This window comes from Haliotis rufescens, unplaced genomic scaffold (genome assembly GCF_023055435.1).
Source record: "Haliotis rufescens isolate VD_foot unplaced genomic scaffold, xgHalRufe1.0.p SCAF_10, whole genome shotgun sequence".
Taxonomy (NCBI): domain Eukaryota; kingdom Metazoa; phylum Mollusca; class Gastropoda; order Lepetellida; family Haliotidae; genus Haliotis; species Haliotis rufescens.
The window spans coordinates 10,027,674-10,043,845 of record NW_025963780.1 but is presented as its reverse complement, the minus strand read 5'-3'; the positions used below and the strand labels follow the sequence as shown (position 1 = coordinate 10,043,845).

The 16,172-nt window shown below is 39.8% G+C and overlaps 1 protein-coding gene across 1 annotated transcript in view; it reads left to right on the top strand.

The window, feature by feature from the left end:
- LOC124116211 (mucin-16-like) overlaps window positions 1–16,172 on the top strand; it is a 179,956-nt gene that overhangs the window by 150,430 nt on the left and 13,354 nt on the right. Inside the window, exons 207-222 of the mRNA XM_048386754.1 lie at window positions 2,811–2,971; window positions 3,279–3,378; window positions 3,550–3,695; window positions 3,829–3,919; window positions 4,097–4,480; window positions 6,565–6,752; window positions 7,455–7,569; window positions 7,933–8,105; window positions 8,446–8,545; window positions 8,968–8,985; window positions 12,871–13,008; window positions 13,262–13,422; window positions 14,052–14,069; window positions 14,619–14,724; window positions 15,400–15,554; window positions 15,812–15,947. Of these exons, the coding sequence (XP_048242711.1) occupies window positions 2,811–2,971; window positions 3,279–3,378; window positions 3,550–3,695; window positions 3,829–3,919; window positions 4,097–4,480; window positions 6,565–6,752; window positions 7,455–7,569; window positions 7,933–8,105; window positions 8,446–8,545; window positions 8,968–8,985; window positions 12,871–13,008; window positions 13,262–13,422; window positions 14,052–14,069; window positions 14,619–14,724; window positions 15,400–15,554; window positions 15,812–15,947 (2,190 nt within the window). The remainder of the gene's footprint in view (window positions 1–2,810; window positions 2,972–3,278; window positions 3,379–3,549; window positions 3,696–3,828; window positions 3,920–4,096; window positions 4,481–6,564; window positions 6,753–7,454; window positions 7,570–7,932; window positions 8,106–8,445; window positions 8,546–8,967; window positions 8,986–12,870; window positions 13,009–13,261; window positions 13,423–14,051; window positions 14,070–14,618; window positions 14,725–15,399; window positions 15,555–15,811; window positions 15,948–16,172) is intronic.

Below are 16,172 nucleotides of genomic sequence, written 5' to 3'. Positions count from 1 at the left end.
TCCGGAACAACAACCAGTGGTACAACAGCAACATCTGGAACAACAACCAGTGGTACAACAACATCTGGAACAACAACGAGTGGTACAACAGCAACATCTGGAACAACAACCAGTCGTACAACAACCACATCTGGAACAACAACCAGTGGTACAACAACCACATCTGGAACAACAACCAGTGGTACAACAACATCTGGAACAACAACCACAGCTGGGACAACAACCAGTGGTACAACAACCACATCTGGAACAAGAACTAGTGGTACAACAACATCTGGAACAACAACCAGTGGTACAACAACAACATCTGGAACAACAACCAGTGGTACAACAGCCACATCTGGAACAACAACCAGTGGAACAACAACATCTGGAACAACAACCAGTGGTACAACAACAACTACTGGAACACCAACCAGTGGTACAACAACAACATCTGGAACAACAACCAGTGGTACAACAACAACATCTGGAACAACAACCAGTGGTACAACAACAACGTCTGGAACAACAACCAGTGGTACAACAACATCTGGAACAACAACCAGTGGTACAACAACAACATCTGGAACAACAACCAGTGGTACAACTGCAACATCTGGAACAACAACCAGTGGTACAACAACATCTGGAACAACAACCAGTGGTACAACAGCAACATCTGGAACAACAACCAGTCGTACAACAACATCTGGAACAACAACCAGTGGTACAACAACCACATCTGGAACAACAACCAGTGGTACAAGAACCACAGCTGGGACAACAACCAGTGGTACAACAACAACATCTGGAACAACAACTAGTGGTACAACAACATCTGGAACAACAACCAGTGGTACAACAACCACATCTGGAACAACAACCAGTGGTACACCGACATCTGGAACAACGACCAGTGGTACAACTACAACATCTGGAACAACAACCAGTGGTACAACAACCACATCTGTAACAACAACCAGTGGTACACCGACATCTGGAACAACGACCAGTGGTACAACTACACCATCTGGAACAACAACCAGTGGTACAACAACATCCGGAACAACAACTAGTGGTACAACAACAACATCTGGAACAACAACCAGTGGTACAACAACCACATCTGGAACAACAACCAGTGGTACAACAACCACATCTGGAACAACAACCAGTGGTACAACAACATCTGGAACAACAACCAGTGGTACAACATCCACAGTTGGAACAACAACCAGTGGTACAACAGCAACATCTGGAACAACAACCAGTGGTACAACAACATCTGGAACAACAACCAGTGGTACAACAACATCTGGAACAACAACCAGTGGTACAACAACCACATCTGGAACAACAACCAGTGGTACAACAACCACATCTGGAACAACAACCAGTGGTACAACAACAACATCTGGAACAACAACCAGTGGTACAACAACAACGTCTGGAACAACAACCAGTGGTACAACAACATCTGGAACAACAACCAGTGGTACAACAACAACATCTGGAACAACAACCAGTGGTACAACAGCAACATCTGGAACAACAACCAGTGGTACAACAACAACATCTGGAACAACAACCAGTGGTACAACAGCAACATCTGGAACAACAACCAGTGGTACAACAACATCTGGAACAACAACCAGTGGTACAACAACATCTGGAACAACAACCAGTGGTACAACAACAACATCTGGAACAACAACCAGTGGTACAACAACAACATCTGGAACAACAACCAGTGGTACAACAACAACATCTGGAACAACAACCAGTGGTACAACAACAACGTCTGGAACAACAACCAGTGGTACAACAACATCTGGAACAACAACCAGTGGTACAACAACAACATCTGGAACAACAACCAGTGGTACAACAGCAACATCTGGAACAACAACCAGTGGTACAACAACAACATCTGGAACAACAACCAGTGGTACAACAGCAACATCTGGAACAACAACCAGTGGTACAACAACATCTGGAACAACAACCAGTGGTACAACAACATCTGGAACAACAACCAGCGGGAGAACAACCACATCTGGAACATCAACCAGTGGTACAACAACGTCTGGAACAACAACCAGTGGTACAACAACATCAGGAACAACAACCAGTGGGAGAACAACATCTGGAACAACAACAAGTGGTACAACAAGAACGTCTGAAATAACAACCAGTGGTACAACAACACCTGGAACAACAACCAGTGGGAGAACAACCACCTCTGGAACAACAACCAGTAGTACAACAACGTCTGGAACAACTACCAGTGGTACAACAACGTCTGGAACAACAACCAGTGGTACAACAACATCAGGAACAACAACCAGTGGTACAACAACATCTGGAACAAGAACCAGTGGTACAACAACAACGTCAGGAACAACAACCAGTGGTACAACCACATCTGCAACAAAAACCAGTGGTACAACAACGTCTGGAACAACAACCAGTGGTACAACAACCACATCTGGAACAACAACCAGTGGTACAACAACAACATCTGGAACAACAACCAGTGGTACAACAACAGCGTCTGGAACAACAATCAGTGGTACAACAACATCTGGAACAACAACAAGTGGTACAACAACAACGTCAGGAACAACAACGAGCGGTTCAACAACGTCTGGAACAACAACCAGTGGCACAACCACATCAGGAACAACAACCAGTGGTACAACCACATCAGGAACAACAACCAGTGGTACAACAGGTATTAAGTAAATGCCATGGTTAATTTCTTGAACTAGCATATGCATCTCGACCAAGATTGCGGGTTTTTAAATATCCTTTATTCTTTATTACAGTGTGTGCAAACGTCATGGAAGATGTGCCATTGGATGATTTCAAGGACCAAACCACATTATCGACCTTGCAGTCGATAGGTCTCGTCTCCTTCACGAACAGTGATGAAGTGATAGAAACTGTGACTGCAGCATCTGCCCCTCTTGTCAGAACAAATGTCAACGTGAGTTTGTTAGCATATCATGGAATGTATGTCACTTTATCAGATCCTATCTGCCAACATGTGCTGCCTTTCCAATATGCCTGTGTAGCAACATCTATTTTCTGAGATTACAGAAACTAATGACTGGTAAATGTTATTTCATGGACAAGATTGCGATATTCGTTTTATAATTCCATGTTACGACCATATGCTATAACACAATGGTATTCAAAACATATATATTCTACAATAAAGCAAAGTTAAGTCTTAAACTAATTTTTACTAGGCATGTTTGTCTCATTGCTTAACTGACTGTTTTCTTTCAAAGGGTGACGGCACTATCACGACTAAAGACAATGGCAACGTGAAACTGGTTGCTGTGAAATACGATAAAACAAGTATTCCTACAAGCCCCAGAGTTACAGTTGGTAAGTATACCAGAACATATCATACAAAGAGCACATTTCATATTTAAGACATATTCTTTTGCAACACATTATTTATTTGAGCTTCACTCTCGACTCAAATTAATGTTTGGTAGTGTTTGTATCCATTTCAAAGGCGATATCTCATTGTACTTTGAACATCTCGTTTTACAGGGAGCGCAGCACCATTGACGCCAGTTGGTGAAGCACTTTTGGTCTCAGGTGACAAAGTGTTTTACTTTCTCAATCCTGGAACACCAAGCAATACATTCACAGTATCTGACTCGCCAAAGGATGTATTTACACGTGCTCCTGAAACGGTAAGATGCTATATAACTTTGGGGTGTACCCCTTCTTCTTATACACATAAACTGAATAAAGATCCCTGTAATTAAATTCTGAGAATGCTTCAATTTTGAATATGACACCCAAACTTCTTTGTGTTTTTTAAAGAGTCCCGGTACATTTAGAGTTGATGGTAAAGAATTTGTGGATGTTGGAAAGACGGTAACGGCTGGAAAGATCTGCAGAGAAGAAACAACAGGTTTGGAGAGAAAATAATGCAATTTGTTTCTTTCAAACTTACCGTGTCATCAGTTCTTTTTAGGACGACTCTAAATCACCTTTGTGAAAACCCGTATCATTTTCAAATATCTGAAAGCTACCAGTTTATTCAGGTCACCTGTACAGCAGCGTGTTGAACTATTTCTTTGTAAACTAGGCACAACAACCAGTGGAACAACTACATCAGGAACAACAACCAGTGGTACAACTACATCAGGAACAACAACCAGTGGTACAACCACATCTGGAACAACAACCAGTGGTACAACCACATCTGGAACAACATCTAGTGGTACAACCACATCTGGAACAACTACCAGTGGTACAACAACAACATCTGGAACAACAACCAGTGGTACAACCACATCTGGAACAACCACCAGTGGTACAACAACATCTGGAACGACTACTAGTGGTACAACAACAACATCTGGAACGACTACAACCAGCGGTACAACAACTAGTGGGACAACCACAACCAGTGGAACAACCACAACCAGCGGTACTACTACATCCGGAACAACAACTAGCGGAACAACAGGTATTATAGTGAGAAGAATAAATCAGACATGAAAAAGCTTATAATCTGGCAAGAGAAATTGTTGTTGTTATAATTTGGAACACTTATATGCTGTGCCTCTGTATAATCTGGGATGATGTTAATTAGCTGTCCAGAAAGAAGCATAGAATTGCCTGTTATGTTCGAAAACACTGTATTTGTATTTTTTTGTATTTATGACAAGTTATGGCATTTTGGAATGCTGTGGAGTCAAAGTAAAATAATGTGATATGCTTCCACATCAGTTGAACGAGATAATATGAAGAGAAATATCAGCTCAGTGTTGAAGTGTTTTTTCATGTTTTGATCAACTTGAATATTCTTATGTCGACTACATAAGGGTTTTTCCGGCCTTGAATATTTTTCACATTTTGTCTGCACATGAACATTTCGGGAGATCATGCGGTAATAATAATAATAATAATAATAATAATAATAATAATAATAATAATAATGCCCAAACTTTGGGCAGAGTACAAATGTAGACTTAAGAAAATCTGTTGTTCAGAGCTGGACGCCCAATTAAGTCAAAGCCACAAATACTTATGCTGTACCCGTCCTTTCGTATTCTTTTGGTGTTGTTGATTGGACGAAACAAGAAACTCAGGGTATTGACATGTACACCCTCACACGAAGGATCATGTCAGATAATATTTCCCACCACCCCCGCTCGTCCCTCAGTCGCTTACATTTACCAATCACAAAGGGAGGGTGTGGTTTAACATGGAGGCTCTTCATGATAGAATGGTATTGTGCACTTTTGCACACATTTATTTGTCTGATGGTCCTCTTGTGAATCATGTCAAGACACATGAAGAAAACAAGGCATTCCTCGGTTTTCTTACACGAGCCAAGGATGTGGGACATAATCTCAATGTCAATGTAGATTTTGTTGATGGTTCTGTACTGCTGGACGGTACATGAATAAGTGTCAACCAAGCGAAGTGCCATATAAAATCGGCCCAGACTCAGTTTTCAGGGAGAGGCCATCTGAACGACCACTGCATCGAAGTTTATGTGCACTGTGTTGAGAAGATCAGCAGCCCACCAGAGTCCTTCGCTTGGATGAAGTCGGCTGGCCTGAAAAGTGAAACAGAAGGCTTTCTGTTTGCTGATCAGGACCAGTCACTTACCACTCGAATCCGTCAATGTGTGATTTTGCATCAAAATTTAAACATGAAATGTAGATTATGTGATAAATTTAATGAGATTTACCAACAAATTGTAAGTGGATGCCCGCTTTGGTGCAAACATCCATCCATGCTACGACCCGGAATATGGAGGGGTTGTTATGAAAAATGATAAATTCAAACGTCTTTGAAATAGGCCCCTTTACAGACTCAGACATATCCAGGCCAACCAACTTGATCTTGTCCTTTTTGATAAATCCAATGAAATCATTCGTGTCATTGAATTTTCTGTCCCTTTTGACACTAATGTGATGGACAAGAGTCGGGAAAAACATCGCAAATATGCGGACCTCGCTTTCGAAATGTCACGCTTACACCCCAAGTACCAAGTAGTCCGAATCCCTATTGTTCTCGGTGCCTCAGGTATGGTAACTCCAAACCTGTTGACAGACATTGGGAGAGTATCCGGGTTTGCCACCAGTAATACAGCCCTTCTGACAATCTGGGTAATGCAGAAGGATGCAGTATTGGGGAGTCTTCATATTCTCCGTAAAGTTCTAGGATGGGTTTGACTGGGACGCGCTTCCTGGGAGAAGTCCCATTCGTTGTTTAGGCTGCGTGTAGAGGGGACAAGGGCCCTGAGCTGATGATGAGCCTAACCAGCCTGACTCTGCCAGGATCACCCAAACCCTCTTTGCTGCATTTTCTATATTAATCTGTACATAATTATACATGTTTATTTGTAATTCGCTGGAAAACATCCACGGGGTAATCAAGCATCAGTTTGGTCTTGCCAGTTATATAGTTTGTTTGGGTGGCATGGCACCTATATTAGTATTTTGATTCTTTCAATTACATGTATATGGTTTAATAATTCAACAAAATGCATTGAGACATAGAATCTGACATGCAACTTCTTTTCCTCTGTTATTGCAGAAGAAGGATGCAAGCAATATAATATGAATGGCACCAGTGACGATGCCCCGTTCAATGTCGAGAAGTTTATTGTCGGAAACAAGACTGTTCTCGAAGTGCATTATAGCCCTTCAGCCTTTGTGGATAAGTACTACACAAGAGCACCACCAAACACAGAACCGAGCTTCTTTGAAGTTATTTCAACTTCGGTAAGTACCAGACTATATGTCTAAAAGTAAAATTATTATGAGAAGTAGTATGTTTTGCAGCGACTAATGTGTGATTACTGAGAAGAAGAAGAACTGGCGATTTGTGGACGTTTTACTCGGCTTTAAACAATATTCAAAATCTATCTGACCAATCCGGCCAATGGGCGTAAAGTGACAAGTTTCACCAAGTAACTCAATCCAATGGAAAAAGTAATATTGTATGCCTTTCTTTTTACGAACATATAATTTGCCAACCATAACTTCATATTATAACATTGCATCTAACTTCAGTAACTGATCTCACACAACCAGGCTTACACCTCTGTTCCAAGGAGCACGGCAGCCCTACTGTTGTAAAGAGCTCCCTGTACCTACAAGTGTGAAATGTCTGTCAGGCTCAGCTTGCCGGTTGCTCGAAGCCTACATGCACCTCCTTGACTTGTCAACATTATCTTGCTTTTAAACAAGCGCTTAAAACTAAAACCTACGTAAGGGGGTGTTAAAGTCAAAACCGCACATCCATATATAGTCTTCGTTTTATATAATTTTCTTCGTTTAATGAATCTGTATTTACCTAAAACAAGGCAACACAGTTGGCTCCAAGCTGAACATGTGAATGTGGCTACACCAGTCGGTTCACATCTGACTAATGCGTAAAGTAACAGGCAGCCACCCATTAACATACCCTACCCTTTGTTTAAGCGTGATCCTGGTGTCAGTAGAGAGTTGACTTTTGAGGAAACCACCAAAGATAAGCAGACTATCCTTGTGACGGTGGGGTCACTTGACGAGGCAGAACAAATGACATTCACTCAAGGTAACATGTTACGTCTATCCCTAAATGAGGATAAATACGAACATTATTAAGGCTTTCTTCATAACTTTTTCATTGTATTACAACTTTTTAATATAATTTAAATAATAACTTAATAATATAATTTTTATTATTATATCTTAAGAAGAACAAAAAATAGGGATTACCGGGAAACATTTGCTTTCTGCTAGCCAATTATTCCTTCGTATTTAAAAAAAAAGGCATTTCTTAAAAAAAAGTGCAACTAATTTCTGATGTGATATCAGTGCACAAGGGGTAGGCAATAGATTACCTCTACCCATTATTGTGCAGTATGATGCACCCTTTACGGAGAGAAAACACTTTACGGTCTTCATTTCACTTCAGTGGGCACAGGTTCTCTCATCACACCCATTGCAAAAGAAATTGGAGAAAACGCATTTAGCAGAGAAACGGTCGTATGTGTTTTCTTCAATAAAGCCGATGTGGTAAATGGGATTACAGTGAACGGAAACTTCAGACAGGCCACATCGTTGAAATACGTTGCAAAGTTGGTTGACGTAAGTATTGTAGAAACATACCATGATGACTGTTAACCATGAATTATTCTATACTACAGCTCTACACAGTTGGTGGTGAGATCACATGGAAAGTCATCACGCCTACTTGTGATCAGATGTCTAACGTTTATGGAATAGTTATCGCTTGTATTTCTCTTTTGGTTCGATATATGCCGCAGTTACGTTAGACGACCATAGTGTTACTCCTCTGGTGGACACAATCAGTTTTCTGTATTGTTGTATTCCTCTTGAAAACAGCTGCATATTAACTCAAATCACTTACTTCCTATATTTGCACTGTTGTTTTTGTTCTAACTGATCATATCTCACAAAATTGCAGAATTCCTTGACCGTAAACAAGCAACTTAAAGGCTATGTTATAACCTTCAATGGTGTGATCGAAAATCTGGAGGACACTGTTGGTGTTTGTGAGGAAGAAAGTAAGTTTGTTTTTCTACTAATGTAAATTCCTGGTTTCATTACGTGTGAAAGATCATGACTTCAGCTGCTTAACTTATTTTGATCAGCCTTGGCCGATTTGAAAACAACATCAATAAAAAGTACCCTTCTTGGATGCAACAGATATGTTACAGTTATAAAATCTGATCGTAACATCATAATATAAAATACACTTTGAATGAATGTGCTTCCCGTGACCATTAAATCATTTATTTTATATTATGAAAACCTGTGCAGCGATTCACTGAAATAAATTACCTATGTATTTTCATATATTGTGTCCATAGAAAAAAAATAATTCGGTAAAATAGGCTGTACCCAGCTGCATTTCTTTAACTGTGTTCAAGTGGCCACTGGTATGTCTCATTCAATTTACTTATGTCATAATTAATCTTGCTTTCAGCAACTGGAACTACACAAGGTAATGTTGAATGAATATAAAACTTTTAAGAAAACATCAAACTCTATACAATGTCATCTTGTTGCAGTTAGTTTCAATGGCACTAACAAAGAACGGAAATAGAGATTATATTTGAAAATAATGGTACAGAAATACTTGGAGGGAATGTGGGGCTGGTGGCAATGGTTGCGGGGGGGGGGGGGGGGGGGGGGGAAGAGGAAATTCTTGGTAGGCGATACCAGCAGCATCGTCCCGACACAATGGAAGATTATGGTTGCCAAGGATACACAGTATAGTATGTGAATGATGTATGATACTGCTATTGCAAGCGACAAAATTAAATTGCGCACTAGCGATGATACAGTAAGCGAGAGAAGTTTACGGACAAGACAGGAGTATAATCATATGTGATCAGCTGATAACGGTGCTAATTATAGGAACAACGACAAGTGGCACAACAACCAGTGGTACAACAAGTACATCTGGAACAACAACCAGTGGCACAACAACCAGTGGAACGACAACCAGTGGTACAACAACCAGTGGAACAACGACAAGTGGTACAACAACCAGTGGTACGACAACAACATCCGGAACAACAAGTGGTACAACAACAACATCTAGAACAACAACCAGTGGCACGACTACAAGTGGTACAACAACCAGTGGTACAACAACATCTGGAACAACAACCAGTGGCACAACTACAAGTGGTACAACATCATCTGGAACAACAACCAGCGGTACAACAACATCTGGAACAACAACCAGTGGTACAACAACATCTGGAACAACAACCAGTGGCACAACAACAACGTCTGGAACAACAACCAGTGGCACAACAACAACCAGTGGCACGACAACAAGTGGTACAACAACCAGTGGTACAACAACAACTTCTGGAACAACAACCAGTGGTACAACAACAACATCTGGAACAACCACCAGTGGCACAACAACAACGTCTGGAACAACAACCAGTGGCACAACAACAACCAGTGGCACGACAACAAGTGGTACAACAACCAGTGGTACAACAACATCTGGAACAACAACCAGTGGCACAACAACCACATCTGGAACAACAACCAGTGGTACAACGACCAGTGGTACAACAACATCTGGAACAACAACCAGTGGTACAACAACCACATCTGGAACAACAACCAGTGGTACAACGACCAGTGGTACAACAACATCTGGAACAACAACCAGTGGTACAACAACAACATCTGGAACAACAACAAGTGGTACAACAACAACATCTGGAACAACCACCAGCGGTACAACAACCAGTGGTACAACAACATCTGGAACAACAACCAGTGGCACAACAACAACCAGTGGCACGACAACAAGTGGTACAACAACCAGTGGTACAACAACATCTGGAACAACAACCAGTGGCACAACAACATCTGGAACAACAACCAGTGGCACAACAACATCTGGAACAACAACCAGTGGCACAACAACAACCAGTGGCACGACAACAAGTGGTACAACAACCAGTGGTACAACAACATCTGGAACAACAACCAGTGGCACAACAACAACCAGTGGCACGACAACAAGTGGTACAACAACCAGTGGTACAACAACATCTGGAACAACAACCAGTGGCACAACAACAACCAGTGGCACGACAACAAGTGGTACAACAACCAGTGGTACAACAACATCTGGAACAACAACCAGTGGCACAACAACAACCAGTGGCACGACAACAAGTGGTACAACAACCAGTGGTACAACAACATCTGGAACAACAACCAGTGGTACAACAACAACCAGTGGCACAACTACAAGTGGTACAACAACATCTGGAACAACAACGAGTGGTACAACAACATCTGGAACAACAACCAGTGGTACAACAACAACATCTGGAACAACAACCAGTGGTACAACAACATCTGGAACAACAACCAGTGGTACAACAACAACATCTGGTACAACAACAAGTGGTACAACAACAACCAGTGGTACAACTACAAGTGGTACAACAACATCTGGAACAACAACCAGTGGTACAACTACAAGTGGTACAACAACCAGTGGTACAACAACATCTGGAACAACAACCAGTGGTACAACAACATCATCTGGAACAACAACCAGTGGTACAACAACAACACCAGGAACAACAACCAGTGGTACAACAACAACCAGTGGCACAACTACAAGTGGTACAACCACATCTGGAACAACAACCAGTGGCACAACAACAACGTCTGGAACAACAACCAGTGGCACAACAACAACCAGTGGCACGACTACAAGTGGTACAACGACCAGTGGTACAACAACATCTGGAACAACAACCAGTGGTACAACAACAACATCTGGAACGACAACCAGTGGCACAACGACAAGTGGTACAACAACAACATCTGGAACAACAACCAGTGGTACAACAACAACATCAGGAACAACAACCAGTGGTACAACAACAACCAGTGGCACGACTACAAGTGGTACAACAACATCTGGAACCACAACCAGTGGTACAACAACAACATCTGGAACAACAACCAGTGGTACAACAACTTCCAGTGGCACAACTACAAGTGGTACAACAACCTCAGGTATAACAGGTTATCTGGGTGTTATACGTGAGGATATTTTAATTGTGGATTTCATGATATATCTTTCAGGCACGTTCTCAGATCATTTTCCTTTTTCGTCCATTTCTATGCAAAGTCGGGTGTTTCATCGGAAAAAGAAACGGTAATTTCCTGAAGATATATACGGATTATTTTGCGGTATCGTGAGAAGCGGTTGTCACTTGTTTTTTTCTGGAAGTTAGCCGTAGAAGTATTATAGTAGCAAGAGCAAGTCACTGCATCATAAACGGGAACAAGAACGCTTACTCCACTCAGTGAGCATAATGCTTGACCTTAAGTCCCTTGAAACCATCATAATTGTAAACAACGTAATATAGCAAGGCATTTACATTTATTGTGCTAGCAGCTCTCATGAGCATGTCCCCAAAGTCCAAACACGACTCTGATTTAATTGTTTGACGCTATCACGCCGTGCCCACTCCTGTCTCAAAACGTTTCTTAGTCAGTCGACGAAACCTTTCTTTTTCTTTGATAGTATTACATACTATGTGATAACGACATCACCTGTGGTTGATGCCCCTGAACTAAGCTTTCTGCATACACTTCCCAAGAAAACGTTTTGTTGTTGTTCCTTAAATGGCTAATACGTCCTTGCAGTAATCATTTAATATAACTACCCTATTAACTCTTCATAATCACTCCCGATACGATCCCTTATTTGTCCTAAAGGTATGCTGATAAGTATTTCACACAGACATGCATTTTAGTTTTGCAACACTTCGGATAAAATAACACATATGTACACACAAATACGCTTAAAACGTAAGGTAACCATTCGGGCGTTTTTGTTTTCACAATTTCAACAAGCTGGTTTTATTCTGGAAAACGGCGGATGTGTGGTAAATATCAATATTTGTCTCTTAATAACTCATTTGTGAATTAATGTAATCTGATAAATGGGTGTCTTTAAATAGCCTTTCTTCTCCGTGTCTTTATACATTTCACAATTACTTCTACACTCTTGTTTACCTTTGTATAGACTTTTTATGATCAATACATCTTGTTGTAATGAAACATGGGATAATTGTAGCTCTACTTTGGAAGTAAACATAAGGCGAATAGTAACACTCACAATTTCTCAGTAAGGTCAGTTAGGTAATCAAATCTTGAATTCGTGTCAGTTTAAGCCGACAGAACGAAGACAAGGTATACATTTCATGCTTTTTTCTACGTCTTGGGAACAATAGGTGGTTGTACTTGATGTCAGGTTTGAAACTAAGTACAGTGTTACAACGCATGATGAACGTCAAATGAAATCCAAACTTTATACGCAAACTAGGCACAACAACCAGTGGTACAACAACCACCTCAGGTACAACTACAACATCTGGAACAACAACCAGTGGCACTACAACTACCAGTGGTACAACAACCAGTGGCACAACAACCAGTGGCACAACAACCAGTGGCACAACAGGTATTAAAGTAAATGTCATGAATTGTTTCTGAAGCTGTTTAGAACTCAAAAGAAACGGATTGACAACAAGCAGTACAACTACAGCAGGTTCCTAAGTGCATTGTTTCAGAAAGGTCTCTGGTTCTAAAAGAAGACAGACTGGCTGTTTGATATTATGATATTACCTTACTGCTCCGTGTTGTACCACCTATATTTATTCCCTGGTGTATAATTTGTACTTATAAGAAAATTCATATCTCTAATCTATTTACAGGAACCTGCACACGTGAGAGTATCACTACTGTAGTTGTGGAAAACGGTGATGATGTTTCTTTAGTCTCTATTCGCACTAAGAACGACGAAATAGTCGGCGATGTGAACCTCGGTTTGTCATCTGGCACCGCACATTTGTTTTCAACCATACAAGAGATGCCTGTAAGTACTGACCATAGCAAGTGTTTAAGTAAAAAACCAAACCAATGATCACAAATTATAGGGAAGATTTTGCTTTCGTTTCTATTGCACCAATGTTCAATATATTGAGTGTCATAAGTGTAATTTTCTGGAAAGTCAGACCCAAAGTAGACACAATTTATGTCTTGCTTGACAACGGTATAACGATCTATACCGAAACGTCACCTTTACAGTAATTAAAGAAGTTGTTATCCATACATTGTGTCTACTTTGTCATCTGTCAACTTCTAAGTAATGCCTATCAAACAATTCAAGTCAGACCCAGTAACACAATCGTAAGAGGCGCCAAATTACGTTTCAATAATAATAATAATTATAATAATAAGTGCTGCAATCTCGAGAGATAAATTACCGTTATACAAGCTAATGCTTACATCATAATATATACTTACAATTGAAATGGTTTTGTCTACAATGAATATGAAATTATTTGTTTTAGGTTATGAAAATCAATTACCGACATATTGTGTCCATAGATAAAATCATTCGTTAAAATAGGCTGTACCCAGCTGCATTTATTGAATTGTGTTCAGGTGGCCTCTAGTCTGTCTCATTCACTTTACTTATGACATATTTAATCTTGCTTTCAGAATCAGGAACTAAACCAGGTAATGTTGAATGAATACCATGTGAAACTTTTAAGAAAACATCCAACTTTGTGTGATTTCATAATGTTGAAGTTGGTTTTCAATGCCAATGGCGAAATAGCCAGAGCAAGTGTTTAAGTAACGATGATCACAAATCATAGAAAGCTTTGGCCACTGATTTTATTTTACTAACTTTCAATGTATTTACTGCCATAAGTGTAAGTTAATGGAAAGTCTGATGCAGCAACCAACTTGTATAAGGGGTGAAATTACGTTCTTTTGAGAGTAAACTTACTGTGTGCTTAGAGTCCATTCGCTGTGTAATAAAATTAACGTACTCAGTTTCAAGCAACTAAAGAAAAGAGTGTTCAAAGTGGGGAGAATGCACTGCATACAGGTTGTTAGGGCAACGAAATATAACAACTCCTATGAACTAATCATTGTGACTATATATTTCCTAAAACACTATACAATATGGTTTAAAGTAAAATATTTCACCTAGAGAGTGTCCATTACTCGATATGACATAAGAGTAAAACATGCATGACGTTACAATCCTTCTCTTTTAAGCGTGCCAACTCAAGCATCATTTTGAGTGTGACAGATGACATGAAGGATGGATTTTCTTTGGTGGCTACTGGATATATTGCAGGCGAATTTTTCATCACCGAAACAGGTAAACTTCTATTGATGAAAGATTTATATGACATGTTTTTAGTGTGGAGATATATGTTACACTATAGTGACTGAGGATAAATGCATGGTAAGAGTATTGATAATAATGTTCGTTCAAAGGATAAATATTTCTTGAAGGAGTATATATGAAATAATGAATTAAATCAAGATATATTTAACTGAGAAATTTGAAATATGTGATTGCAAACATTTTTGCATTACATGGTGAAGCCTCGAACTGTTGAAGTTTGATAACGAGTGTATTAGGTATAAACGTATTCTTTCTATTTAGCTCTTGTAAATTTAGGGCGTGTATCAGGTAAAAACGTACCTTAGATTTGCCATCTGTATAAATCCGTGTAGCATGGGTTGTTCTAAAATAGTTAAAGAGGCTGAGAGAATCTATCTACTTAAGCATTAAAATATGGCTGGGCATGATCTGGTGTGTAGTAGATTATGGTTAGGTCTCAAATAGCTATATTTGACGAATATTTGTACAAGAGGAGACTGATTAACTGATTGGGCAAACATGTAAACATGGCATGGCAATTAATATTTAAGAAATCCGCCTGGTAATAAATAAAACAAAGAACCAAAGACCTGATTGTTTTACATTTTAATATGGATATAAATTCTAGGTACAAGTTTACGATGTTCAAATGTTCATCCATTGCAGTTAGTGGTGCATCTGTAACCTTTACTATCGAAGCCAACACACCTATGGCCGTTATGGTGACTGTGAAGAATATTGATCCATCCAAACAGTTGACGATAAGATATACCGAAAGTATTGATCAACTGAAGATTGTGAAATCTCTTGATGAATTTGATGTGAGTACTTGCGAAATGTTTGCTGAGGGTTGCCCAAACTATTTTGATTAAGCTCATTTGGATATATCCACATGACCTAAGATGACCATACTGACAGCTGAGTTTGCGCCTCTTTAAGCAGTCCTTCAATCAGCGCTTTCCATCTTGGCAAACTCCATCAGCACAATTAGATAGTTCAGTAGCATAACTTTGTTTATCTCCTTTATGTGAAAACATATCTCTTCTTGACGTTGACAGTTCTTATCTTTTCTTTATAGCTTCCACGCCCCATATCAATCAACCAAGTAACCCCCATTATCATTGCGCTTATTAAACCTAGAATGAATGAGGATCAGCTTACGAATGCCATCAAAGAGAATGGTGGCATCAGTTATTGTGGAGAGGAAACAACAGGTAAGTTTGAGATTTTATGATAGGTTCTCTAAAATATTATAATTGAAGTTTCGGAACAGGAAAGAGGATAAGGATTTATTTGTAATAGTCTTTTATACAACAATTGCCAGTTATATAACAATGAATATGCCCATGGCCTTTTAATGTTTGAAAAAGATCAAGGACATAATGCCGGAGATTCGAAAAGGAAATGTATACTCAGACCCCATTTTGGCCTACTACAAT